Source organism: Apus apus, chromosome 5 (assembly GCF_020740795.1).
Source record: "Apus apus isolate bApuApu2 chromosome 5, bApuApu2.pri.cur, whole genome shotgun sequence".
NCBI classification, from domain to species: domain Eukaryota; kingdom Metazoa; phylum Chordata; class Aves; order Apodiformes; family Apodidae; genus Apus; species Apus apus.
The window spans coordinates 43870239-43894591 of record NC_067286.1 but is presented as its reverse complement, the minus strand read 5'-3'; the positions used below and the strand labels follow the sequence as shown (position 1 = coordinate 43894591).

The following is a 24353-nucleotide window of genomic DNA, read 5'->3' as shown; positions in this document are numbered from 1 at the left end:
GGGCACAGTACTCCAGGTGGGGTCCCATGAGAGCAGAGTAGAAGGGCAGAATCACCTCCCTCGACCTGCTGGCCCTACCTCTTCTGATGCACGATACAGTTGGCTTTTCGGGCTGCAAGAACACATTGCCAGCTTATGATGAGCTTCTCATCAACCAACATCCCCAAGTCCCTTTCCTCAGGGCTGCTCTCAATCTCTCTGCCCAACCTCTAATTGTGCTTGGGATTGCCCCAACACAGGTGCAGGACTTTGTACTTGGTCTTATTGAACTTCATGAAGCTGGCATGGGCCCATCTCTAAAGCCTACTAAGGTCCTTCTAGATGGCCTCCCTTCCCTTCAGCATGTTGACCACACCACACACTTTGATTTTATCAGCAAACTTGCTCAAGGTGAACTCAGTCCCACTCTCCATGTGTCCAACAAAGATGTTAAATAGCACCATTCCCACTACTGACCCTTGAGGAACACCACACTTCAGTGATCTCCATTTGGACATCAAGCCACCGACCCCCTACTCTTTGAGTGTGACCATCCAGCCAATTCCCTGTCCATCAAGTGGTCCCTCCATCAAATCAATATCTTTCCAATTTTGAGACCAGGATGTCATGTGGAACAGGGTTAAATGCTTTGCACAAGTCTAGGTAGATTATTTCAGTTTCTCTTCCCTTGTGCACTGACACTGTGACCCCATTGTCACATTGCCACCAGATTTGTAAGGCACAATTTGCCCTTGGTGAAGCCATGTTCGTTGCCACCAACCACCTCCTCATTTTCCATGTGCCACAGAAAAGCCTTCAGGTGGATCTGCCCCATGATCTTTCCAAACACAGAAGTGAGACTCCCTGGTCTGTAGTTCCCTGGGTCTTACTCTTTTCCCTTTCTGAAAATGGGGGTTATGTTTCCCCCTTTTCCAGTCAGTGGCAATCTAACCAGACTGCCATGACTTCTCAAATATGATGGAAAGTGCCTTTGCAACTTAATCCACCAGTTCCCCAAGGAGCCATGAATTAATCTTGTCAAATCCCACGGATTCTTGCATTTTCAGGTTCTTTAGACGGTCTCGAACGTGCTTTTCTCCTACAGTGGGCAAGTATTCCTCCTTGCTGGCCCTGCTCTTGATTTCTGCAACTTGAATGGTGCTGCTAGAGCCCTTGCTGGTGAAGACTGAGCCCCTCAGCCTTCTCCATATTCAATATGACCAGGTCTCCTGTTTCCTTCTGGAAAGGGCCCACATTTTCCCTAGTCTTCCTCTTTTCACTGACATATCATTAGAAGCTTTTGCTGTTACCCTTGATGTCCCTGATCAGATTTAATTCCATCTGGGCTTTAACTTTCCTAACCTGATCCCCGGGTGCTTGGACCACTTCCTTGTACTCTTCCCCAGCTATCTGTCCTGGATTCCATCCTCTGTAGAGCTTCTTTTTACATCTAGGTGTGTCTAGGAGCTCCTTGTTCATCCATGCAGACATTCTGGCATTCTTGTCTGCCTTCCTCTGTTGGGACTCATTGCTCTTGGGTTTGGAGAAGCTGATCCTTGAATATTGACCAATCTTCTTCGGTTCCTCTCCCCTCCAGGTAACCCATGGTACCCTACCAAGCAGGTTTCTAAAGAGGTCAAAGTCTGCTCCTTTGAAGTCCAGGGTTGCAATCCTCCTTGTTGCTCTGTGCCTACTGCACATGATCTTGAACTCCACTATCTCATGGTCACTAAAGCCAAGACTTCCCTCAACCTTCAAGTCCTCAACCAGTCCCTCCTTATTTTTCAGTACAAGGTCCAGCAGTACTCCTCTCCTTTTTGCCCCCTTCACCACCTGTATCAAGAAATTACCACCAATGCACTGCAGCAATCTCCTGGACTGTGTGTGCCTGGCTATGTACCCTTTCCAGCAAATGTAATTTAAGTCCCTAATCAGAACCAGGGCCTGTGATCGTGAGGCTACTTTTAGCTGTCTGTAGAAAGCCTTGTGAGCTTCCTCATCCTGATCTGGTAGCTTGTAATAGCCACGAAAGCATCTCCCGTATTAACCTGTCCCTTAATTCTTACCCACAAATTCCTCAACACACTCTTCAGCCACACCTGGGTAGAGCTCAATACATTCTAGTTTCTCTCTCACTTTCTTCTTCTTTACTACTTTCCACAAAGCACCCTCAACAAACCTCCAATCCTTTCACAGGTGGGAAAGCAACACCACAACAAACACAAAATGAACGTACTGCTTTGGAGATGTTAGACTTCTCAGCACATGACCTGAGAGAACAAACTAGAAAGTCTGCAGCTGTGCCACAAGATGGTGCTCAGCCCCTTCTGTAACAGGTACATGAGTACAAACAGAGCGAGAGAAGTTTGCTTGAACTGGATACTGACACCCCCAACCTAAGTATACAGAGACAGCTGGGCTCATAAATGGTTCTATCTGTGTAGCCCTGCTGGATACAACATTCCCTGCAAAATACTGCTGTGCTGCCTGGGGAGTCACCCAGCCAGTGAGAAATCAGATAAAAATATCACTGAATGAGTCTGCTGAGCTGGAAACTTGAAATCTACCACACTTGGAGCAAAAATCAGGAAGTTTGGATAACCTTTTCAGTTCATTTGGGGAAGAGAGCTGCCTGAGAATTATGACCCAAAAAAAAAAATAAAAAAAAAATCCTGCATTTTCATATAATAGTTTTATTGGTTTTAGGAAGCAAGTTTCCCTTAATCTAAAATTGTCCTAAGCATCAAAGTATTGTAACATGATGTATTGGAAGCAACAAACTTTCATTCTTTCTAGTATAACAAAACACGGAACTAAATGAGGCTGATTTTCTGTCTATCACAAAAAAGGCAGTGGTATTACCCACACTTATGGCATCAATATTTTGGCAATTCTAGGACAACAATCAGTATTTTCATGAGAGAATGAAACTGGGCCAGAATAGGTTATGGTAACAGTATAATTGGGTTGTATTCTATTATTGTTACACTGTAATGGTAACTACTAGTATATGATCTGACCAGCTGTGAAATGACTTCCAAAAATCTCAGTGGAAATACATTTCTTCTTTTCCTTTTTTGTATTAAAGTTGAATCAGAGTTGTTACATGATACCTGATGCCATCTTCCATGGTAGAACTAGCTATGTTTTAGCAGCAATGGATATTTAATTTGTAACAGCCCTCAGAAATCCTGGCTTCATTCACTATCCTACTGTGCAAACTCACCTTACAAGCAAGCCTACCTGGAAAAATCTTCTCACGCTTTTATAGCTCTTTCCAGGAGTCTCTTTGAAATTAAAACATTTGTATATTATCTCTGCCTTTAAAATATATATCTATAAATTATACTCTAGCAACATTTGCACCTGGCTTTTTTTCTGTTGCACTGAACATGCAAACCCCGTTTATTCAAATTAGGCCCTGTGCCATTATAAACTTTACAGGATGCACACATCTTCAGCTGTACATGCCAAATGGAATGGAGGGAGTCCATTCAAATCTAGAACCCTTGACATGCATGCAAAAGGACTTGGGTTTTGGGAAAATGAAATATCAAACATATGACATCTTTCCCCAGCTGAGGTAAGAAAGATTTGTAGGCTTGTACACAGCAGAACAATTTGGCAACTACTTTCTGCCCCCCCTCAAATCTAAGAACTTAACTCCAAGAATTCTGGAGAAGCACCTTGCTAGACAAAAAGGCACAACTTTGCTGAAGTGCTTGGATGCTTTAAGTACATTTTTCACTAACCAGTTCTGAAAATGCTAACAGCTTGGTGAAGGTGGAAACAGCTTGCAGCCTGAAAGATGCTGATGAGAGTCAAAAGCAATAGCTGCTACATTTAGTCTTTTTTCTACCAGTTCAAAACAGTGGTGTGACTAATTTCAAATAAAATTCCCCTACAAAAAAAGGGGAACAGAAAACACACTAATCCAAATGATGTCAGCATGCTAATAGTTTCTTAATACACAACTAAACCCTTACCTGGATCTACTCTTGCATTAACCATTAATTAGCATAATAACTTCCCCATTCTCTTTCAAGCTTGCTGGTGATTTTCTACTTCAGTTCATGAGCAAACAAAAATAATAAGATACCCTTGGATGATTCAAACTGTACATTGTGATTTGACCTTCAATTCATGATCAGGCCTGGATACTGTGAAATCAACCAAGAGGAAAAAGCTATTCTTTCACAATGAAGTGTGCGCACGACTATTTAATATAGCAACCACTGAAGGGACATGAAAAAAGAAAGATATTTAACTGAGAAAATTACTTGACAACTTCTCTCAGGCTCTCTAGCTTTTTGCATTCAGAATGACAATGTTCATATTGTATTTTCCACTAGGTAGAAAATGTTTTATGATAATATAAAAAATCTTCACCACAAATCAAACACATCTGTGGCATTCTGGCCGGGTTCTCCATGATATCAAGTCTTCCTATGAGTTGTATTTGCTTTGCACAAGAGATGCAAAAAGTCAACAACTGTTTCCTTGGCCTTAGAACCTTAAGAATCAGCTTTTCTTGAGATGAGTAGAAGATAAGCAATTAAAAAGAAGACATCACTGCTGAAAGGTTTGCTAAGGCAAGTTTCCAGAAAAGCAGCAGTGATACAAGCTTGCAACATGCATCATAGACCAACGTGCACCAGGCCAACCAAGCAAGACACTCTCTCTGGCAGAAAAAGGGTTTCTGTCCCTGTCCCTGCACAAACAGTAAATATTTCTAAAGTTCTTCTTTCAGAGGCAGACCACAAAGCTACAGCTCAGCTTTCCCCACCTCATTTCAGAGAGGCACATGTTCAAGCACATAAGCACCAAAGGATATTTTAAAATAAATTACTATCTTACTCCTCAAGAACCTGTGTGCATTTGCCGTTCTTTGCTCCATTACATAAATTTTCTAGCAGCAGTGTCTTTTGTCAAACAAATCAGCCTCCCAGTGCAAAACACAGGCAATGTGATGGGTCACGACGGCAAAAGGACAGTAGCAGTCATTGCTGAGTGGTGGTGTGAGGACACTGGTGGGTGGTGTGAAGACTGTTAGGCATGGAAAAAACCTCCCAGCGATGGAGATGCAACTTGTCACTGTCTTTATCAACCCTCTCACTATTCACTCCTGGAAACTATCTAGTACTGAAGTCCTAACACAGTCATTGTTATATTTTAAGATAGCCAACAGCCTGATGTGCCTTAATCCTAGAAAGAACACATTTAATACACAGCTATACAGTTCCCTGATATTACCACTCACATAGAATGTTTCCTCAAACTCAGTGCCTTGTGTAGAAAAATAAAAATCAATAAATGGAGAATGAAATGACCAAATTAATTCAGGCTGAGAGAGCTGTGGATGTTCAGCCTGGAGAGGAGAAGACTCCAGGGAGGCCTTGTAGTGGCCTTCCAGTACCTGAAGGGACCTACAGGAAAGCTGGGGAGGGACTTTTGCAAGGGCATGTAGTAATAGGACAAGAGGTAATGGAAGAGGATAGATTTAGATTAGATACTAGGAAGTAATTCTTTAGTGTGAAGGTGTTGAGAACTCAGTATTTCTTGCTTGGGGAAATTGTGGAAGCCCCCTCCACAACTAGTGGATAAGAGAAAAACATTGCTGACCAGAAACTAGTTAATTCAATGTATCATTAAACAAAACCCAGCATCACATGACTTCAAAAGTTATCCTACCCACAAACTTTTTCCTAGGTTACTTCAAGGTTCACCCATAGCATCTTTCTCCTCTGACAAAAAAAAAAAAAAACACAAACACAAAAACAAACAAACACAAAAACCCACCAAAACAAACCAAACAAACAAAACACAACAAAAAAACACCAAAAAAACCCACAAACAAACACAAGAAACAACACAAAAAACCACTATGCCTCAACCTTTTCAGATTCCAGAATATTTGTTATAGCAATCAGAATCCAAAAAAATTTAATTGAAATGTCTAAGTTCAAATAATGGGTATCAAGCTTACTGACTGATAGGGTGATTGATACCATTGTTTTGATGTACAACAGCTCCCATTTTTAGTTATAAATCCATGGAAGGGCTCAGAGGCTACGGGAACTGAAAATTCTGTATATAAAACCACACAGCACAAAGACAACCTTTCAAGATGTGGTGAGGAGTCAAGAAAAGAGATGCTGGGATGGGAATGACAGCCAGTAAACTGGCAAAGCTGTTTTCCAAAAGCAGGTCATTGATTCCTGACAGATGATTGCTGAATTTCCAAAGTTAGGTTTCTTTCCCATTAGGTCCTACTGCAGCAATTTAGTTAAAAATCATGCAGAATTCATACTGCCAGGCTGTTTTCAGCAGTGCCATCTCTTCAGACTGATGACCTTAGAAGACCTGCTGAAGTCTGTCCCTGAGCACTAGAACTGAAGAGTCAGACTAGAAACTTCGAAAGAATGTGACACTATTAGCTGGAAGATGAAGACTAACTGCTGCTGAGAGCTGGACCTAGCTGAAGTCCAGTAAACACGGACCTGCATTTGTAGCCTAGATTTATGGCCCCTGAATTATTCCAGGATGCAAGGACCTTGTGATATCACAAACTGCAGTTTAGGATTGCAGAAAATAATTAATTATGCCACAGCTAAACCTTAATCTTCATAGCAGTGTCTGGATGGGGAGGATTAAGGACACTGTAGAAAGCTCTCACTCACTACACCCAGTGTTCTGCACCCAATAACACAAATCACTACAGCCTCTTTACCAGTCATTCCTTACCCAGTACCCACTGAGCCTTAAGGCTTACTGATTTGGCCTTCAGCTTACTGATAGTGTGGCATCCAACACAGTGCTTGTGCTGGTTAGTGTTTGCTTTTCTTTTTCCTTTTTAACTATTTGAAGTCTCATTAGGGATGTTCTCTGGATTGTTCTCAGACAAATTTATTCACATACAAAATATTTGCTTCTTCTTAGATCCTAAAGCAGTAGTTTCCAGTTTTGTGCCAATTTTCTTTGAATAGAAGACCAAAGTGGATGTTCTGGCAACTGATTACAGAAACTAATCTACAGAAGACGTACTGTCTAGAAAGCAGCAAAGCAGAGTAGCTTCTTGTATGTGCTTCTCCTTTTGCCTGTCACCTAGATGTGAGTTGTCCATGTGGAACCCAGCCCAAAGGGTCTTGTCCTGTCCATTGCAGTTGATAACTGCATGGACTTCATTGCTACCTTTTTAAAACAAGCTCAGGAGCACTATTTCACTTTGTAGGGGTACCAAGTAACCTCTGAGTTGAAAGCTTAAATCAAGAGGCTTTTTCTCACTGGGGACTTGGAGTGGACTTAAACCAAGGAAATGTGAGACAAAATACCTCAGTTTGTAGTAGCTGTCACAGGGAAAAGGAATTTGTTGAGTTACGTGATGAAAAATCTCATCTGCACACCCACAAAGGAGCTCAGAAAGGCAAAAGCAGAAGGGGAAGCCCAAGTAATATCTTCTTGAGTCACATCCAGGCCCATTATAGGGGCCACCAGTCCATGAGAGGCCCATCTGCACAAACCCAGAGGAACACAGGGCACAGGGGCAGGTTGGAGCAAAACTCAAGGACTCCTAAGGAATGAACAACTTGTCCAAGCCTCTCCCAGGACTGTCCCAGCAGAGCCATTGGCCTCAATGTCCAAGCATGAAACTCACCACCGTAAGTCATCTGAAGCAGCTCTTGAGATCACCTATTGGCCAAACGGAGTTGCTGCCCAGGGTGGGACATATGTGGTGCAGGGGACAGACTTGTTTTGGGATGTTTAAGGGGAGAAATCAAAGGCAGGAAAAGGGAGGAGTTCAGGTGATTTTGGGAGGAACAAGAGTGGAAAGATAGTGGGGTAAGAGGGTAAAAAGGGCTGGTCCTGTGGAAATAGTTGCTGGTCAGCATGCTTCCTGGCTGTGCTCTGCACCTGCTCAGTGTCGCCTGTCCTGCCTGCTTATTAGATTCATTTCTAACTCTTTCCTGGGGGAGGGCTCTCTACTATGTGTGCATAAGGGTGTATGGGGGTGTGAGTGCAGCAACTGGGGTCAGACCATGGGTCAGAGTACCCTTTTGTTTGTTCATGCTACCAGAGACTAGAATGAGCACAGGTCTGCGAGTAAGTGTGTGACCAGTAGCAAAGGGCCTGCCAGGAATTCTTATTCAGCCTCACTACTTGTTGAGCTTGGGAACAAGGAGTTGCAGCAGCCTCATCTCTCTTGGGCCATTGGATCCTGCATGTATGTTTTCCTCTAAGTTTACCATCTGACAAAATACCTGAAACAACTGCTGTTTCATCATTTGAAGGAAAAGTCTTCCAAAGACAGGCATGTCCCCTTCCCTTCTGCATTGCACTGCAGCAGCAGCACCAGGCCAGACCAGCACCCTGAGTTGGAGACTCCTCAAAGATGAGGCTGTTCTCAGCCAGGCTGTGAAGATGCTACAGACACCAGCTTTGCTTTCACCACTACAATATGACATACTAATAACCTGCCACTTTTCAGGCTGCATGAGCATTCATTTCTTCCTGATTATGTTTAAATGGAGTTAGGAGATAGTAAAATCACAAATATGATGTGTACGCTTAATCATACCTCTTCACTTTCCAAATAATGTTTTCCTCTTAGAGTACTATTAAGCTTTTATTAAAATGACAGCAACATCACTAGGAATCAGATAAGTGCACTTGGTTTTGCAACATTTTGATTAGAGCTAGCACAGCTTCCTATTTGCTTATGATGATATCGAAAAAAAGAAAACTTAAATCTCTCCTAGAGACTTACACATTGTAGTTTTGCATTTTATGTGTTACAGTGGCACTTCCTAAAGTGAAACATTAACATTGCATTGAATTAAGGTACTAAATACAGTAAGCATGGCAACTTAGAAAGGAGAACCAATCTCACATTCTAGCTGTCTTCTGCTGTCAAAGACCAGTCCAAAATTAATTGGATCTGAAACAACATTCTATTTGTGGGGCCTCATCAACTAGCAGTGTTTGGACTGTGATTTTTCATCCTCTTTCATTTGTGTTTTTAGCAACAGGCAAGAGAAGAGGATCAGGATTTCTAAGGCTTCACAAGTGACACTAAAATAGGTAAGAGCTTGTCTGGCTTCTCTTTAGTGAGAAGAAAAGGCCTAATGAGGAAACGACAATCAATAAGACAGAAGTAGTCACTGTCCTAAAGGCAGGTACTTTTGGAAGATCAAACCTCCCATTAAGGTAGTATCAAATTACATGACTGTAACTATCAACATGCCACATAAAAGGTTTGGGAAAAGGAAAGAGAACCAGGCCAGGAAAAATAATACAAGCAATATCCTAGAAAGAACATGAGATGAAGACACCTCCAAAAGCTAGTAAATCACACACAGCCCTGTCATCTACACTTACTACTGGCTAGAGTGCTGAAAATTACCCCCATCTGGACTGATAGGATGTGAGTTCACTGAAAAGGGAATAAGGAAATCGAGGACTAGACACCTTTAAAAAAAAAAAAAAAAAAAAAAAAAAGAGAAAACCAGATGTTATGACTCAAACTGTAAAGCTATAACAACAACTTTCACTTTCTACAAAGTGAGCTATGCATTTCAAGAAACAGTTTACTGGAGACGGACCAGTGACCTACTCTTCTTTAGGAAAACCTATTTAAAAACCCACAATACATGTATACAAAAGTATAAAGGTATTTAGACTACACCTATTTTCCCCAGCCAACAAAATTATGCTATCCATAATGTCTGTATTATGTTGAGGAACTATCCAATGTAACTTCACACAGTGTATTTTGGGATCCTGATCCATCTTCTGGTTGTGCTGATTTTACACTCAGAGGAAAAGAGAGTTACTACCCAGTTATATCTTTGTAAGCAACAGTACTGTTAGGTCCTTCTAAATTCAAACTCTGTCCACAAGCAGAAACAGGTAAGATCAGTTTAGGAATCTTCAAGAGTGAAAGGAGAGGATGAGCATTAAAAGAAATACAAAGAAAGAAAAAAAAAAAAGTTCATCTTCTGGGAAACTATGTGAGTCTTCCATTTCAGAACTGTGAGATATGACAGTAATGACAAACAGAGGGATGGTAAGAAGAAATGAAGCGATGGAAAACAAACATATGACAACGCAAAGATATGCAAACAAAAAACCATCAGACCCTTCAATTAAAACAAGTACACTGAAAATTAAATGCTTACCTGGCACAATGTGTTAGACTGCTCTCAAATAGCATGAGCTTCAGTGCTTGCTGTGGTAGGCTCTTTAGCCTACACATTCCACAAGACCCCAAAAGTACAGCTCTGTTTACCTTTAAAACCAGGCACCAGGTCCCTTCTATTCCATTACCAATGGTGACTCCTTGACCTGAAATTTTTCAACTGGTTGAGAATTCCATTTGTCAAATTACTTTAAAACACTTCTGCTCATTTCAACAGACCCTGGCAGACCCATCTGTATATGGATAACTCCCTCTGCACAAGTAAATGTTAGTGTGCTTGCAAGAATGGTTGGAGTGATATTTGGTCTGCTCCTGCCTAACCATATTTTATTCATACAGGAGAATACAGTTTTTTTATCAATTAGGTCCCAGTAGCTTCCCTTCTAGAAAGCAGGACAGTTGACCCAAGTCATTGAAACAGGCAGCAACAAATGTGTTGGAGGACCTAGGAGTAGGGTTGTTCCCTTTAAGCAAAGTATTATAAAATAAAGTAGGAAAATCCAAACTGTTTTAAAATAAACAAAATAATTCATTAATTAAAACCTTCAGAGGAAGATAGTATTTAAATTGCAACAGACTCCACTATTAAAAACTCATGGAAGCAAAATGATTCAAGATGTTTTGATGCTTATGGGGAAAATAATAAAAGCACTGAATTAAATCTGTATTACCACTGTTATGAGTACAGGATTCTCTTTTCCTTTTTCTTTTTCTTTTTTTTTTTTTTAATATTTCTCCTGATTACTGCTAGATTTTGATTTACATCAAATCCAGACTATTGCTCCTTGCTGCTAAAGCTGACTTCAAACCTGAGGAAAGTCTTCCCTCCCTAGTTAGGACTTTAACAGCCAGCTGTCATCAAAAGTTGAAGATTATGACAATATCAAATTGTTTTCCAGTACCACAGGAACCAACACAGATGTTCAGATGACATGCATCAAGTAAGAACTATGATGTGTTTAGAGTTACAGGTGGCTAGGCAACAAGAGCCTATAAACTCTTAGGAAGCAAAAGATCCTATTTTTATGCAAATGTCCTCAGTGCTGCTGGGTAAAAACTGGCGATCTCAGCACAGATTCAAGACACTTTTTAGTGTTACCTACTCTGTCTTGAAATACAGTGTTAAAACTTTGAAGAGCAAAAGGAATTAAAAAAGAGCTGTCAGCCTTTGTGTTATGCAGGTTTAATCCCACATAGCCCTGCAATAGGGCTGAAGCAAGTTGCAGTTCTCAGTGTTATGAACTCATGATCAAGCTCCCACAGCACACCAGGGCTCACAGCTGGGTTAATCACACATCAGCCAATCATTTGGCTTTTCCCAGGCTAAAGGCTCTCAGGGACCACTTCCCAAGACCAAGAAACTAATTGCTTCCATTACCCTGTAAAGTAAGGTCTCAATCAGCCGGCGGCAGCCAGGAGTGAAAGCTAATTTATTATCTGCTTATGTGTGGGTTGTTTTGTTTGTTTTTTGCTTGTTTGTTTTCTATTTGCAACTGCAGAGAATGTTTTAAAATTTACAAGTAATTGTACAAAGGGAAAAAATGCAAACTGCTATCACTACAAACTTACTCTAAAAACACAGCAAGATCGTTAAGAAACTCCTTTACAGTAAGATTCTCTCGCTGCTGCTACGATTCACTCTGCTACTTGAAAACTTCATATTTACTTTTGGGGCTGTAACACATTTCTTTCCACCTTCCTGCTAGCTTGGATGGGACTCACTGGTGAGCAAAAAGATCATAAGCCTCTAGAAAACACATGGATCATTCTTGCCTTTTAATCCCTTATAGAATTTCAAAGTGATGTTTAGCCTTCCATAAATCTTTCTACATAAAATCTAACACAGAGGATCTGCCAGTTCAGGAATCTGGTTTCAAGTAAGATAAGCCTCAAAGCTCTCTTGAGAGATAGAGAACTCCAGTCTTTTGGAAGTGCCTTTTACTTTGAGACCTACATCAACTTTGACCAGCCCTTTGAAGTAGAGCAGAAAAGATTTTTTTTTCTTCAGTCTTGAATTGGATCTGATATTTCACTATTATTTTTCACAGAGATTTTATAAGCCTTCGTCTCTACTTTTACAGGCTGAAGGGACCAAAGATTCAGCTGAAACTTATTACAGAAACCTAAGAGAGGTAAATGCTATATAAAAGGTTATCGTGTAACTTTGATAATATACTCAAAATCTAAGATATAATTTTTCCTTCTTTTACAGCAAAATAAACATTACTTTGAATAAATAATAGGTTAAAATGTCACCATTGTGAAATAAAATGAGACTCTGAGGTAGGCGTGTTTTGTTTTTTAAATATGCATGCCTTTTTTGTAGTGGAGAAGTGCATACAGTACCTGTTGTTATTCTTACGTGGTTCTTTAAACGTTTTCATAAAGACAACAGGATACCAGTGAAACACAACATCAGCTCATCAGGTTCCTCAGGTGCTCTTCTGCAAAGCTATGAAATAATAGTTCATCTCCTCCTGGGAGAAACTTAACACAAAATTTTCACATACAATCACCACACTGTCTTCCCTCTTCCCCTCCAGCTTCATATCCCACCCAACCCTTCAATTTCAGAAGATGCTGTTGTTTGTTTAAAAAAAAAAATAGAAAAGGGAAAAAAAAAGAAAAATAAAAAGAAAACAGCTTATAGAACAGCAAAGAAAATAAAGTTATTTTAATATATATAGAAAGAGAACAAAATGAAACTTGAGGGAAAACTTACTGGCGTTACAGTTTATCCTGATACAGTCTAGATGGGGAAAAATAAATGAAAGATGAAATTGCATCCTTCAAGGTAACAGCTGCAGACATCCAAAAACAATCAGTCCACCCTTCCGGGGACAGACACACGCAAAGAGATGTGGCCATTTTATACTTATATACAGTCTGTACAAGTTCAGGAGTGGGTATATATGTACAGTATATTCTACATAAATATCTGTTACATATATATATATACATACACATATATATACACATATGTATAGAGAAATATACCAGTATACATATATATCCACATGTTGACACAGAAAGCTACTTTTTATAGAAACCTATGCATCTAATAGTATCTTCTACTCCAGACCACGATCTGATGCGAATTACAATTAAAAAATCGATAATTAAGGCACAAAAAAAATCTCCCTCAAAATGCAAGTCATACTCCAGTGTCATTTTGCCTTTTTAAAGACCTTAGGCAATTTCTGTAAGAAGTGTGAAGCTCAAAGTCAACTTTTACATTTAGTTTCTTTTGAATTAATTTGCATTGTTACTGCATAAATACACCATCTGTCCAACACAGAATACCTGTAAAATCAGCCTATGAGATCTGTTGGTGCAATATTTAACCCTTTCCAGCTCTCCCAAAGACAGACCCCCTCCTCATTCCCCCAGTGCCAGCTCAGAACATTTTTTAATATGTGCACAGACACATTTGACACTGTCCATTTAGGTGAGGAAAGGGTTAATATATTGCCCATTCGTGTCCTATCATAAAATGGCCACTTGCAAACAGCTAACCGCACGAACGCCCAGCCCAGATTTCAGCTAGTTCTGGAGGTTGGGAATACAGGGTTTTTTTGTTTTGCAGGGGAAATGAAGAATTCTTTCAAAAGTCCCCAACCCTGCCAGTTCCTCAGAGCCCAATCTCATCTTGCTGTCTGAACGCTAGGATTGAATTGGATGCTTGTAACGTTCAGGGAGAAGATGAAATGGGCAGTGAAGTGGCAGATCTGGGAACCTTTGCTGGCCCTGCTTCATTCAGAGGTTAAAAGTAAGGGAGGGATGAAGAGGGATACATGAAAAGAAAAATAGAGTTATGTTTGAGGAATCTAATAAATGGTAGTGGAGCAGTCTGCACAAAGAAAAGAAGTTGAGGTAGGAGAGCCTGTGCTAGAGGGCTTCTGAGCATTGTTTCTCTCATTTAACACAGTAATGCTCAGCATATCTCAGGATACGACCCATAAGAGGATCTTTCATTTAGAAATGCCTTCTTACAGCCTTGAGACCATCCATTACTGTGGTGTCTGATATGGGCAACAGCTATTATATCAATGCTATTACACATCTTGGGCTGTACTGACCTTCTTTCATTAAATCAAGGCCAGGAATAATAGCACCATTCTACTGGACACCCTGTCTGGACAACTGAAGCTTTGACCAGCAGGGATAGTCCTATTTATTACAGAGATATGGCCCAGCAAGAGACATTATATAGAATGGCAGAAAAATATAAAGCAGTTTGCTGCTTAACTGGACCAATTTTATATTTACTCAGATAGATGCAGGAAAAATATTTCAGCAGCTGAAACTAAATGCAGTTCTTAAAAAATGAAAGAGGGGCAAAAATAAGTCTGTAAATAAAGAGCCATAATGAGCAGGGATATATCAGTCAGGAGCAGCATAGCCAGAGACAGTCTGTTTTCAAGCAGAACTTCTCTTCAGAAAATCTGGGTTTGGTTTTGTGCGATTAGGTTTGTCATGTGTCGTCAACCGCAACAGAAAAGTGGGAGCAAACAGCCCTGGAGCAATTGGTACAATCACCATACAGTGGTGGCTATATCCCTTTGAGGAGTCGGGTGTGCTAAGGGGAGCTCTGCAGTACATGCTGGGAAACTTTCCTGTATGACCTAATGGAGACTGAGAGCAAGAGCAAGAGAGACTCCCAAGTCTCACTACAAGCAAGTGAGATCAAGAGATTTGTTACAGCTGGAACAACAGGAAAATTTCTTATAGGCTAGACAGGAAGTGTGCTGGAAAGGGAAACATGGCTGGTCATCAGCAACATTCGTCAAACTAAGAAACTAAAAGCATTGTTGTGTTACTGATGTCTGCAGAGAAGTTTTGCATTTTTCATTTTTTTGCAGCTATACTAAAATAATTCTACGTTCCAGGGCTTACCTTCAGACTGAGTCAATGCTCCAGCTGAAGGGATCGATGTTCAGAATGAAAACCATTGCAGCCCTTGTCCTGGCTGCTAGATTTCGAAGGACAAAAATGAGACCAGGCCACTGAGAGGGTTGCCCTGACAACTATTATGGCATCTGTATCTGAGTCAGCACAACCCCAGACACAAACACAGGCTGGGGAGAGAATGGCTAGAGAGCAGTCCTGAGGAAAAGGACTTGGGGGTGGTAACAGATGAGAAGCTCGACATGAGCCACCAGTGTGTGCTGGAGCCCAGAGGGCCAATTGTGTCCTGGGTTGCATCAGAAGTGTGGCCAGCAGGGCCAGGGAGGTGATTCTGCCCCTATACTCTGCTCTGGTGAGACCCCACCAGGAGTACTGCGTACAGTTCTGGGGTCCTTAGCACAAGAAAGATACAGACCTATTGGAAAGGATCCAGAGAAGGGCCACCAAGATGATCAAAGGCCTGGAACACCTCTGCTATGAAGACAGACTAAGAGAATTGGGGCTGTTCAGCCTAGAGAAGAGAAAGCTCTGGGGAGACCTTATAGTTGACTTCCAGTACTTGAAGGGGGCCTACATGAAAGCTGAGGAGGGGCTCTTCATCAGAGAAGATAGTGACAGGACAAGGGGTAATGGTTTTAAATTGAGAGAAGGAAGATTTAGGTTAGATATTAGGAAGAAATACTTCACTATAAGAGTGGTGAGGAACTGGACTGGATTGCCCAGGGAGGTTGTTGATGCCCCATCCCTGGAGGTTTTTAAGGCCAGGTTGGACAAGGTTTTGCGAAACCTGGTCTAGTGGTAGGGTTCCTTGCTCATGGCAGGGGGGTTGGAACCTAACGATCTTTAGGGTCCCTTCCAACTTTAATGATTCTATGATTCTGTGATTCTATTAGATCTCCAGACTATGAGCAGGAAGGCTCTGCAATGCTATGCATCAGGGTGTCAAGCAGAAACACCCAAGCACACTCCAGAAAATCCAGCTCCTTAACTAGACTTAATCCAGCTAGATCAGTGGGGATTTCACATGGGGAGTGCAACTGGCTGCGCTGCTACACCAGTACTATACTCTCCACACTACCTTCAAAGAACAAGCTCTGGGTTATTTTGTTCATTTCCTTAATTCTGAGCCTTGTCCAAAGCAACCAAAAAAAACTTAACAATCATTAATACTGTTTAATACTGTAATACTGAAGCTGTTTTCTTTCTCTTACATTAGTTTTTAGAAAGGAAGAAAATACCTACTTCCTCTAAACTTGGAAAACATTACAAATCCAAAGTCAAGGACGCCTTCCCTGGCAGTAAGGTGCAGGTTTATTCCAGTCTTTGTGCTCAAAATGGCAGCAGCTGGAGAATTCAGGAATAATTAAAAGAACTGCTTTGGATTCTTCTTGCACAGTACCAGGGCAATAAGATTTCTGGTAATTATATGAGGCTCTCAGTCCTGTTATCATCTTCTACTGATGAAATTTGCTTTATTTAGGTTTGGCTGCATTTCTGACTCAAAAGAGGTTTTCCCTTGCTTTAGATTTTGAAGATAAGTATGACTGAACAGCTGTAGATCCAATCACCTGCCAGTTCATCATTTGGATGAGGAATCTGGACAGCAGTAAAGTGAAAACACTTTACACAGCATAGGGAGCAAGATGAGCTGGGAAGACCTTCTACAGTTACTTTCTTTCATCATTATTCCTACTGTAAACCAGAAGCTGCTTTCTTAGTGCTTAGATGGAAGGGTTTTCAGAGCGCATCACCTGGAAAATGTGCCAAAGACCATCTCCTTGCAAAATGTTAAACAGCTGCACTGCAATTGGCTAACACAAAAGATTCATTCATTGGAGATATCTTTAGTAGCAGCCAGAGACCTCTGAGAATTAGGCCTGTGTTTCTTACCATTTGTATATGCCTGAAAATAGTTATACTTATTTGACATTGCTTAGGCCTCAGACTTTTTTCTCCTTGATTCAAGAAAGAGTCAACTTTGCTGTATGAGGACAAAGTGTTTGCTCCTTTCGATGAGCATCCACATGTGGTTATGGAAGAACACTTTGAGGCAAAACTAAGACAAGAAAGATAATTTGGGCCTCACTTTGTAAGCTCACTTTAGGTTATTTTCTATAGGGAAACTAGATGAGGTCCTGTGCACACTCTTGGCCCATGTTATAGTGGGGGTCCTTGCATCTCTCATACTTGCATGCAGTCAGACTGTGCACCCAGCAGTAAGCAGCAGCTGACAAATGCTTCTGCATGTCTATGACAAAAAAAAATTTTAAAAAAATTAAAAATAATCAAGGGCTTTCATTTGTATTGATTATAGAAAAGAAATTTATTAATGAGAAACTGTGAATGGGTGTACACCTGCAGGTGTACACCATGATTTACACAAAGGGAAATTTGGTGTAAAAGTTCATATACTTTAAAAAAAAAAATAAATAGAAAATGTGCCTGCTATGTTTGTATGTAGGAATGACAAAAGAAACTACATTTTGGAGAGGCAAAAATGCCTTTGACATCCTTGAGGAGATATTTTAGGGAAAGATAGGCGAGAGGGATGATTCCACTTCCTTACAAGAGAACTGTCTCAGATTAAGAGAAGGCAAGGAGGTATTTATTCTAGCTGCCAGTGACATGAAGATAAGCCAGGCCAGAAAGAAAAAAAACTGGAATATTCTTTAATAAAATCTAGTGACACTATAAGCCCTCCCACTCATCATTGGGAGGAAAAATGTGAAGGTGGAACTTCCTGCTGGACCAGCCATTTCTTTCCCTTTCTGCATATCTTCTCAGCATCAGAAATTATTCCCAAGAATGTCCCAAGCCATGATTTGTTTAATTTCTCTTTCTCTCTCCTTCCACTCTAGACCCATTTCTTCAGAGGCCTTCTCAAGAAAAGTGAGATCTGTATCACATTTGGACTTCTAATCTTCACACAACAAACACTTAAACTACTGTGAGACATGCTGTAAACATGCAGATTGCAGTGCCTCGGGCACCCACATGGGAAAAATCTGAAACAACTTCACTCCTCTTTCTTAGAGAATTATTCATCACTGCTCTTCCTTTCCCTCCCACCTCTACAGCAAGCACCCATGCCCATGCCTGCTGCAGGACGTATCTATCCCATTTGGTTTGGACTCTGAGTGCTGAGGAGGTGAGTGGGATATGCCAGCCCCTGCAGGCTGCTCTGTACACTCTGTTCTCAGGGCTGTTTGCTGTGCGGGCCGCAGGCTTCAGGCCTTTGAAGGGTTGAATACCATCTTTTGATTTACCATGGCTGATGGGGTATGGGAAAGCTTTACAACTGAAATACACAGAAGAGTTTGGAGGGGGGAGAGGGGGAGGGGGGGGGAGAAAAAAGAAAAAAGTAAAAGGAAAAAAAGGAAAAGAAAGAACAACATAGGAAAGGCCTTAATAACCACACAAATGATAATAAGTCATCAAATGGAATAGGTTGAAGAAGAGAAGAAAGAGACAGCTCTTAGTAATAGTATTAAATTATTGATAAAAAAGCACAACTAAGTAACTCACCACTCAAAACAGTCTTTGTTTACACATATCCATCATTATTTAAACACCTGGAGGGGATGCGGACACTTAGCTATTCAGCACCAAGGCTTTAGAGGTGGTGCTGATGACTCTCACCGGTCAGGGGATTTTGGCAGTGGCAGATACTGAAGATGTGGTTCTCATTTGTGTCATTTTGGCTATGAACAATCTCCTTAAGAGTTAGATGTGGCTTACAGTAAACAACTGAAAATTAATGGCTCTGGTAACATTACTCCTCCTCAAAATCTGTTTCTTCAACAGCAAGGTTCCTTTGCCATTTTGATAGAAGGAAAGTTCTGTATTAAGGAATATATCTGATAGCTTTATAAATCTAAAGAGAGTAGAGGTGAAGTTCAATTCAGGTTCCAACAATCTAAACTACCCTTCTGCTGAGTCAGGCATAGAAGGAGAGTGCTGATGCTTCCACTGATGCAACCTGTAGTCACTTTTAGGGGAAGATTTTAGGGGAAGTTTCCATCTGAAAAGCTGGCAAATCTTTCACATACATTTTAATAAAAAACAAGGTTTCTATAGATCTTTAGATGGAGAGTCTTTGCTTTTAAGAGATATGAACTTGTTTAAATGCATCTTTTTCTCTTCACTTTCTTATTCCAAAAGCAGATATTAGGATCTGAATTGTACTTTCAAAGCCAAAAAGAGATTAGAAGCAATTTTAAAAAACAAGCTAGTTCCAGAGGAGAACTGCTGGGCAACATATTGCCCAGGTGAGGATAAAGAACCCTAAAATCACCACTCAAGCTCATTTATGGTGCAGCAAGACCTCGATAAACTTACCCTACCAAGCTAGTATAGGAGTTCAAGAAAAATGACCATTTCTGCAGGTAGGGGTGTATAATACTTCTTTTTTACCCTCTACAAACAAAGCCACTACATGGTTTGCTCCTGTTATCACCATAGCAGGGCTTTGAAGATACTGATACTGTTAGCTGAAAAAATGCGAAAACTTGTTCCAGTGAGGCTTAGAATTTTAACAGCTGACACAAGCTTAAACAGACCATGCACACATCTTCATATAGAGTACCCTACATATTAGAAGAGATTTAACATTTTGCACTATCAAGATAGTTCTTGCCTCTTTGACTCAGAATCTCTTCTTAATTTATATTCCTGGATTCACATGAAGCAGAAAGTTGCATCACTGAAAAGTTAAAGAAAGCTTCATCTCAGGTATTTGCATTCTTTAAAAAGGCTGTTTATCATTCAGTAGAATAGTTAAACACTGGCAAGAAAATACATTGAGTTTAATCTAATAGCACATTCACTCCCTTTTTTCTTTTCATTGCTGTTATTGTTTGAACTGTTTCTGATTGTCTTTTTTATTATTTTCTGGGAAAATGTAACTCTAAGGAGACAGAACATTACCCTTTGGGGGGGATGCACTTTTATTATTGTTGCCTTCGTTTTAATAAAGACACGATACAAAAAACTAGGCTTTTTTACTAGATACAAAAATCACTAAAGGCTGAAACACAGAGCAGTCAGAAACAATTAGAAAATTAGTGAAACAGATTAAGTTGTATCAAACACTGCCAAATTTTGTATAGGGTATGGTATTCACAGGACTTCTGCTTGCTGTATCCATTTTGCTTCCCTCCCACATCTGGCTTTGACTGTTTTGAGTGATGCTGGATGAATGAGGGATGTAACTGATCAAAAGATGGACCAAGCAGCATGTCTCACACAGAGCTCACCAGTCCCAGACCAAGAAAGGAAACTTAAAGACTTAAAAACCAACACTGCCTGTAACGAAGAACTGACAGCAAATCTTCATGCAGCAATGCAGAAGAGAATTTCTCTCCGCAAAAGAATATCGTTACGAAAGTCTCAGCAGTTATTTTAGAAACCAATCCAACCAAACCAACAGAAATTAAACAAAATTATTTTTAAAATAAACAAACACTAATCACAAGCCCAAAGTGAAGGGGCAGTGGAAGGTTTTTATACAATACCTAAGTTGACCATAAGTTTGACACGGCCTCCATCTAGCTCCAGGCGCAGAGTGTCAGCAGAGTCTCGTGAGGTGGTTGCCATCAGCAGCCCATAAGCACGTTGGGACATGAAACGGAAGGACACATCTTCTGCTTCTGTATGCATGACCATAGGCATGATGATCTTCATATACATGCTGCCATCATAGCTCAAGATAGAGGCCTCTGCAAGGAATCAGCAAACAATTGCAAAGAATGAAAAGAAGTTACACCTCTGAAGTAGCGTGACATCACAGAGCACCATGTTTACAGAAACCATACCACTTGACACAGATAGGTATGTAAGTGGCAAAAAACACAGCAGCTGTTTAACAGCATCAAGCAACCCTATGTGGAAACTATGAGCAACAAACAAATATATAGTATTCACAGCTGGAGGCAGACATACCCATGGAGACACAATCCCCAAGGACAAGTGTGTTAGATCAGGGTCCTTTTGTGATAATGAGCTGGCAAAGACTGTTTTTCATATCTTCCAGAAAATGCAATCTCCTCCATCAGTCCAGCCTTCCCTAGCAGCTGCTGTAGTGATTACTTTAAATAATGTCTACAGCATTCTACTAGAGCATTTAGTCTTGCTTTTGACAGCTCAGAGTTCCTATTTCTAGGACTCTTAAGAGCTGTTGCTTAGTTAGAGTGGAATTTAATTCCATTGCAAGATCTTAAAAGAAAAACAACAGTATGAAGCAAGTTTCCTAACAGGTCTTTTCTATATCAGATTTGTGAAGTTTTGTGATTCTTTATTTTTCCCCTCCTTACCAACTAATGTTAGTAGAGCTCTCCTGACACAGCTGATGGCACTGCAATACAAATTAAGAAAGGAAAAAAGCAAACTCCATTGCAAGTTTAAGTGTCATTCAAACATGGGAAAAGTCAGGAGATGAAGGCAAAATAAAAGCCAGCAGGAGAAAAAAAAATAGCGAGGAAAGAAATTATATTTTTCTATGATCTCTGAGGATGTCAAAGAAAATGGGAAGTTCAGCTGAGGAAAGGAGGTATAGTACTTAGTATTCCCTATTTGTTCAGGGTCTGCAGAAACTGATATTCTTCTCTAAGGGGGTAGAATAGAAAAGAACTGCAGCAACTTCTACAGCATGACAATCATTGTTTCAGCCTGGGAATATGATCCAAAGCAGTTTTATCCACAAAATCTACAAATATACATAAAAATATTAATTTATAACTCAGAGCATCCCTTCTCCCCACAACCAACCTTTATCAAAGGCAATGCTGTAGAGATTGCTCCATGTAGGACTCCTACCACAAAACTACATACAAAAATTCCAGAGGTTAAGAAAAAGACCAGTTCAGCTCCCTGGAAGGATTGGTCTGTAAAGAAAGCACTCTAACCAGTTTCTCATCCAGTTTAGCTGCAGTTTTCTCAAATGTTTGTGATTTTTACCAGGCACCCCAGACACACACCCTAGAAAGCTAACACCCCATCTAATTTAATCAACTGCAACAACTTGTATTTGGATTCTAGATGTTCTCCTCATGTTTCATCCCTTTGTACCATATTTCCCAGCCATGCCACTCATGTTGACAGGAAAACAGCAAGGTTGGCAGAGCCAATCCTTATGTCCTCTCAATGCCTAAATGTTAGATGCTAGAGTAGGGTAGATGATGGGAAACTGAGGAACAGCCATATGTCCAACCTGGAAAGGACCCATGGCTGGTTCCTCAATGGCCCATAACAAAACTCCAGCGTGTAATGAATATGCAAATGAGATGATAAATATGGATGTAAGTATCATATCCAGCTGATAAATTGACAGAGAAGTAGTGTTTTTAGTTACAAAGCACCTGATGGGGTTCACTGTGGTTGTCCTGGTGCAGCAACCCACGGCATGAATATCTGTCAAGCAGCACCTCTCTGATCATGGGACATAGTTTAGAAGAAAACTTTTCTGGGAGCAACATTAAAAAAGTTGTCTGTGAACATCAACCCTATTTACCAAGTTTCTTAGCTGCAGTCCCACACACTGTCATGGTCTGCACACACAAAGATCTCTACACACAACATCCACTCAGCCATACATACACCTTCTGAGTACCAGCTGGCAGTGCTGCCCTGGGGACTCACATCTTCGCTTGGCCATGAAACAGAAAATGAAATAAAGCTTCTTTTTTCAAGCTGGGGGAACAGTTTCTTCTTTTCAAAGCTCATTTCTCTTCCCCCTCACGTCTGCACCTCTTACTTGCCACCCACAGCTGCAAGGGGGAACTAAATGTACTGTATATTATACATACACTCAAAGGCAATGTGTATGTACACACAAACCCTCCTTGCGCTCTTTCCTCTCTCTCTTCTCTCTCTCTGTGGATTGTATTAGAAAATGCAGTCAAGCACGAAATGGCTCTTTTGAAGCCTTCAGCTCAGATGTGCCTTGCATGAAACAGTTGCTTGCCCTAGTGCCTCAATAGCTGTGAAAAGGGGGTTGGAAAGTATCAGGACTTTGAATGGGAGTAGCTGACACAGGTGCCCCAGCTCTTCTGCTTCCTTTTCAACAGCAACATGTGTTAGGTGCTTTGGAAACAGGAGTTTTTCTGTAGGCACTAAAAGTCAACAAATCAAAAGTGAGGTAATAATGAGTCTCTTCCCATCAAAAAGAATTTGTGTCCTTCAGCTCCACTGATCCCATTGCCAGAAAACTACTGTTATTAGACAAGAAACTCCAACCACTATTATTATACTTGTATAAGAAGGACCTGAAGAACACCCAGAATTGCTGAAAAAGGCACAGAAGTCTAGACAGTGTTTCAGCTGACACCCCACAGTGCCCTGAATCAGTTACTGCTGTCCCTTCCCCAGCTAGTATGTTACAAACAGGGAGCAATGAATCCTTGAGACAATTAAGCAGATAAAATTAAATAGCCTGAAATAATTGCAACAGCCTCTGTACAACCATCAGAAATGATGAATTTCTCTTCTTGTGTGTGCCCTATGCTGACCTCAGCCTGGCTCACATCAGACCACCTATGCATTTTGTATCTTTTAAACATAAAGAGATTTCATTCTCAACCTTGCAAGTCTTCACCATCCAGAGTATCTGGGAGCTTTTTCAGCACATCTCCTTGCAAGCACATCATTCCCTCCAGCTATGAAAATATCCCTTCAGAGGAGGCTAGTTGCCTAGTAGCAGTCATACAGATAAAACCCATTTCCTTGCCCTGGCAGTTCGTCCCCAAAACTTCAGGAAGGCATGTTAAAGCTGAGAAACACATGCAGCAAATCTGCTAAGGGCTGAATGCAACCTCACAACAACTAGGTGACCTCAGCCTCGTAGGCACCTGAGCTGGCAACTTCTGCCTGCGTACAGGCATCCATTTGATTGTCCTCAGCCATCTGCAGCAATGGGACTGTAATACTTATGTTCAGCACCATAAATACAGCAGAGTTATCCATGTTTAAAATACACGCATAATCCTTCCGCTCCTCTACTTTTAAGGTAGCTATTATACTTGGATGTCCCACAAAGACATGCATATGAGCAACGGGTAAAACCATGTTTCTGAGACCCACAGATTTGTAAGGAAAAAGAGATCCAGAGCAGCATTTATTTGCAATTCCAAAGCCAGAAGCTTCATTTCCATTAGCCTGGAGATGGGAAGAGGAAGAAACCAGGTGCTGATTCAAAACTGCCATGACATAATGCCAGGGATCTGTGAAAATCAATATGTTATTAGGAGCGATTAGCTTTCCAGTCTTGTGCTCTGAG

General features: G+C 40.8%; 1 protein-coding gene across 20 annotated transcripts in view; it reads right to left on the bottom strand.

Moving 5' to 3' along the window:
• NRXN3 (neurexin 3) overlaps positions 1–24353 on the bottom strand; it is a 1010752-nt gene that overhangs the window by 645456 nt on the left and 340943 nt on the right. For 17 of the 20 annotated variants that reach the window (XR_007889631.1, XM_051620875.1, XM_051620874.1 and 14 more), the window contains 2 exons: positions 20596–20799; positions 12897–12923 (listed from right to left, as the gene is read on the bottom strand). Coding sequence is in view for 19 of the 20 variants with exons in the window: in XM_051620875.1 (XP_051476835.1) it covers positions 12897–12923; positions 20596–20799 (231 nt within the window). In the remaining variant the exon portion in view is untranslated. The remainder of the gene's footprint in view (positions 1–12896; positions 12924–20595; positions 20800–24353) is intronic. The other 3 variants (XM_051620884.1, XM_051620868.1, XM_051620869.1) reach the window with 1 other exon arrangement.